Source organism: Brassica oleracea, chromosome C7 (genome assembly GCF_000695525.1).
Source record: "Brassica oleracea var. oleracea cultivar TO1000 chromosome C7, BOL, whole genome shotgun sequence".
NCBI lineage: Eukaryota > Viridiplantae > Streptophyta > Magnoliopsida > Brassicales > Brassicaceae > Brassica > Brassica oleracea.
In genome coordinates this window covers 29,397,262-29,402,232 of record NC_027754.1, presented here as the reverse complement: position 1 = coordinate 29,402,232, position 4,971 = coordinate 29,397,262, and the positions used below count along the sequence as shown (strand labels likewise).

Genomic DNA, 4,971 nt, shown 5'->3' with positions numbered 1-4,971 from the left:
TGGTAAAGTAAACCCGACAGATATTAACTATGAGTGGTTCAAGACTTAAAAATGCCACCAACTCAAACACAGTGAATTTTTCGCAAACACTCTCGATAAGTCTGTCTAGTCTAGTCAGGATTAGAATAAGTATAGGTTTTTAGAGTCTATCGAGTCTGCATTTAGTCTGCATATGTTTAGAGTCATTTTTATTCATGTGGGGGATTGTTGGACCAATTAATTTAACCCAATGGCTTAAACAATAATTGGAAAATTATGAAAAGAAATGAGATGGGCTGTTGAATGAAAAAGCCCAGATAAGCCAATGTGAAATGATGAGAATGGACAAAGTCCCACATCGACTAAACAAGGTGAAGTTGTGATGCATATATATGTTATCAGTCTATCTTTGGTTTAAACGGCTTGGAGGAACTTATCTGGGCTTGGCCGCCGTCTGGCCGGCTCGGCTTGGGCTTGGACTTGGGTCTTGGTGGAGGGCCTCCGGTCCAATAAGAATATTTTTTTTGGACCAAGTTAAGCTCAACATTTTGCCATTTATTTCGGGAAAAAACAGCATACAATTTTATTTAAAACGACAAGTAGTTTATCTAGAAAATAAAAACGTCATGCTTTTATCCTCTCGAAAATTTTAAACGAGATAAGAGAGAGTCTTGAGGAAGAAGTTTCAGAATTCAGCTTCCCTCGATCTCCGCGAGATTCTCGCCCACGTGCAGCAGCTGTTGCGGGAAGTGGGTCTTCTCCGTCTCTTTAAATATCGTCTCTCCTCTTCCTTCATTCCTTAACTTTTTTTTCACATCGAAACCACCAGCAAAAATCCTTTAGTGTAAGTCATAAATACGAGAGTGTTCCGTAGAGTTTATAGTTCGATAGGGCGATCACGAGTGAGGCGTGATTCGTCTGCCATAGTTGTATCCTGGGACTCTATATTAGTACAGTCTCGTCTCACTAACGGAGCGAATATTTTGAGTTAAGGAAATAGATCATATCTCGACTCCATGTCTGTTTGCGAATAGTATTCGTTCTTACATTCGTCTGTTTTTCTTAACATTACTTTTATTTTATCGTTTATGTCATTCCAGTTTACCGGCGTCTGGAGGAGACAGGCAAGGCGAAAGAAGAAGCACCTTCACCGAAAAAGAAGAAAGTAAGTAAGTACATTCTGGACAATGTGCACTCATTGCTTGACATACTCTGAACATGTGAGAGCTGTTCATCTTGACAAGACCTTGCCTTGTCCATTCTGCCATGGACTTTTCCTCGCCACAGAGAGCTTTCCAGAGATGGTCAATGGGAAGCCATTCATCAGATTCGCTCCTCCTCCTCCTCCTCAAGCAACATCATGCTCTAGCACAAGTGATACTACTGCAACAGGCAATCCTTACTCTAGATTTGAAGATTTAAACTCTACTCATGAAGCACATAGGCTTTTTTCAAGAAGCTGACGAGGACAGATGTCAAATAACAAGTAATAGATCAGAAATTTTGAAGATTCTTGATTTTTTTTGTAACATTTTTGATATTTAGATGAAGTTGATTAATCAAAAGTATCACTAGTTGTCTCACGTTTCAAAGTTGATTAAACAAGAATGAATTATCTTTTACTAATACTAACAATTCCTTTCTCTAAATTCTTGATTGCTTTTCTTTAATCTTCAAAAGTTGTTTAGAATCTGTCTTGTTCCATTAAGAAAGTGTTAGATAATTTTACCAAGAGATAATGTAGCTTTTTTTATTAAATGCTCTGACACCAGCATTTTATTTTTTGTTGCATGAAACTGTAAATCTCTGATTACATTGTAGTAAGCATCTTACTTGTAAACTTTCTCAGGATTGCATATGTAGCGTTTTACAGCATACCACGAATTCATGATTAATTCAAGACTAGAGACTTCATGCAATTGTGATCCACTTAATTATTGCTAGTCTTTACTCTGAGGAAATGGTGTAGAATGGAACTTTGAAAAGTAAAACATATAAGTAAAAAAATAATCAGAGATTTACAGTTTCATGCAACCGCTTTGCCCACCTTCTGGCCATAAAAGGATCATGATAGTCCCAAGCTCCAGTATTAATGCTTCTCCTCACACTATTGCTGTTCATATAGTCATCATCCCTCGCACCTGCCGATTCACAATCACCGGTTACTATCCCTTCCTTATCGTCAACCAAGCTCAACGTCGTCTCCCCTCTTCTCCTGATACACTCATTACTGTCTCCTTCCACATAGCTATAGCAGAGACGAACACTGACATGCCCACCAAGATCTAGCAACACTTGCCTCTCTTCACCGCCTCTCAACTCGCCTACTTTAACAACATTCCCTTCCATACCGATTCTCAGTTGGATATCGCTTGCTACTACTCCCAGCACGTTTTCAAGAAACTCTTCCAACTTATGCAACACAAAACCATTCCAAGTCTCACTACCTAACCCCACGTGAAACCCATGGACCATGACACCTCTATGCATCACGCTGTTGGGATAATATGAGCTACTTGAGATATGTAGAATGCTGCACTGTGGGTTCTTGTATGCACGATCTTTGAGTACTTTAATGCCCTTAAGGATGCCTTGAGAAGGGTCAGTTTGTCCCGTATAGAAGAGACGGTCAATGACTCGCAGAGCTGCCCGCTTTCCACATGAAGTCATGCGTCTCAGAGCAAACACACGTGCTGCGACACACGAATACGTCACTATGGCTAAACGATCAACTGGTCGAAGAGAGGATGTTACTAATATCATCGCCTGCTTGAGAAGGCGAGAATGTGGCCCGCTAGGACTCGCAACCAACACTAAGTCAATGGGTTGTGGATCTTTAAGCTTCACAGAGAGATAGGCACTTCTTGTCCCCAAGGAAGTGCACACACAGTGGTAATCTTCTGGCAGTGGCAGTGGCAGTACTGATGTTCTACACATTTGTAATGGAGAATATGCACCTTGGAGAGGGTGGAAGCAGCATGGATAAGAGACTAAGTTGGGGGAAACTGTGAGAGGGGTTAAAGAGAAGTCTAGACGAGGGTAACTGGTGTTGGAATGAGGAGGGGCGATAGGATCATCATCGTCGTAGCGAGCAGAGTGGAGGAGCGAGCGTCTTTGGACGCGGGAAGTGGCGATGGAGTCATCAAGAATACGAAGAACAGGGTCGTCTAGCTGGCGCTCAGACAGGTGGGGAAAGGAAGGAGGAGGGAGATGGGTCCAATGGGCGCGGCAAACAGGACAAGTGACACTTCCATGACGCACATTGGAAGCAATGCACGAAAAGTGGAAGGAGTGAGAGCATTGTCCCGTGAATGTAGTAGCTTCACTGGGAGAGTTATCATCGCAATGACTCAGAGGTTCAAGACAAATAGCGCACAAGATCTACAAAGAAACACACAGATCCATGAGCAAAAGCCTTTGGTGAACAGATAGAAGAGTGAAGAAGCAAGTGGGATACCGTAGAAGTAGCATGAGTGGAGTCTGCTTTATCTATGGCCTCTTCATGGACCTCATGGTGATGGGGCAGATAAACATTCTCTGGCTTTATAACAGCTGTAGATCCCCGTGGACTCTGTTTCACATGGAAAGACAATAGCTTTGTCAGTGAAAAACTGTCTTGAAACACAAGTTTGTAAAACAAAAGAACGGAAGAAGAAGAAGCATACCAGAGGAAGAAGAGAAAGAGAACGACAAGCAGCTAAGACCAGTCTCTTTGCGGCCTTCCTCAGCTTCGAAGTTGTCCTTCCCATTCCCATGGGGAGAAAGACAAAAGAGAGACGATAAAGAATCTCTCACACTCAAGGGATGCTCAACACTTTGAACTTTGAAGATAGGCCAATGTGATACCTGAAGAGTATTAATAGAGACGTTAAGGATAAAGAGTTAAAGGAAAACAGCTTAAAAGAAAAACTTGACCACGACTCTTTCGGCTTTTGTGTGTTTTTGACTGCTTCTTTTTTTTGTAATTACCATGTAAAGAAGTGCTGAAGAGGCGCACCATTTTTTCAAACTAAATTAAAAAAAAAAGAAGAAAAAGAAAACATAGTTGAGACAAGATTGGACCCACACACACCGTTTCTTCTATTTGTCATTGTGTCGTTATGCTTCTTATGCAAAACACATCAACTCCACAAGACAACATTCACACCCTCCATGGTCCATATTTTATTAGAAAAAGTTAGAAAATAACTACAAACCTCTTTGCTTAATAAGATACAGTTTCCCAACTCAGAGGCATCACCCTCCTCCTTGCTGAGCCAGTCCATCAAGTGAATCTCATAGACAAGCCAATGCCCCTGAAGCCCTTCTACAATACGATCTTGGAATAAGAGATGTCTTGACCAGTACATGTAAGAATTAGTCTAAGTATATCACTAGTGACATTGGAACAATGTGCTAATCATGTAGAGGACAATGAATCACAAACAAAAGGCATCTAGAATAAAAAGTCTTAGTTCTATTCAAGGAGAATCAGAGTTATAAGAAGAGGCCTTTGTACAACATGACACCAAACAAACATCACCATCATGACAAGACAAGACAGCCTCCCCAATACTTTACACAACACATATAGATTCAAATCAAACAAGCACATACTATTCTTTTTCTCTTACAAAAAAGGTCATTAATTTATAAGCGATTCGGTCAAAAGATGGTGAATTAGAAATTACGGTAATAAGGTTAATTTTAATCATACTATTATTCAATTTAGAGTTGTAGGTAATTTGCAATAAAATAACAAATCCACTGTTATTAAACATGAATTTTAAAATCTCATTTAAAATCCAGTATTATTGAACTTGACATTTTATGAACTACTCTCAAATCTAGTGTTATTGAAAATATTTTAAGTTGTGGAGTTTTCAAGTGATTTTAAAGTGTTTGAGTGAAGTTTCTTAATTAAAAATTTGAAAACTCAAATTTCATGGTTTTATGTGATATTTTAGAGTGGTTTAACAAAAATCATTTTAATCTCTGCGATTCAGTCAAATC

At 39.8% G+C, this 4,971-nt stretch overlaps 1 protein-coding gene across 1 annotated transcript; it reads right to left on the bottom strand.

Moving 5' to 3' along the window:
* Positions 1–1,940: 1,940 nt before the first annotated feature.
* Positions 1,941–3,863, bottom strand: LOC106302121. Its single transcript, XM_013738640.1, has 3 exons — positions 3,645–3,863; positions 3,437–3,550; positions 1,941–3,360 (listed from the first exon to the last, which is right to left on the bottom strand). The coding sequence occupies exons 1-3, from the start codon at positions 3,732–3,734 to the stop codon at positions 1,990–1,992; spliced, it is 1,575 nt and encodes a 524-aa protein (XP_013594094.1). The 5' UTR covers positions 3,735–3,863; the 3' UTR covers positions 1,941–1,989.
* Positions 3,864–4,971: the final 1,108 nt, after the last annotated feature.

Excerpts from the sequence above, each read along its gene's own strand:
- LOC106302121 (XM_013738640.1), bottom strand. The coding sequence starts at position 3,734 with ATGGGAATGGGAAGGACAACTTCGAAGCTGAGGAAGGCCGCAAAGAGA. Across the intron at positions 3,551-3,644 it reads CTCTTTCTCTTCTTCCTCTG|AGTCCACGGGGATCTACAGC; the intron begins GTATGCTTCTTC and ends CATGTGAAACAG. Across the intron at positions 3,361-3,436 it reads CCACTCATGCTACTTCTACG|ATCTTGTGCGCTATTTGTCT; the intron begins GTATCCCACTTG and ends GTTTCTTTGTAG.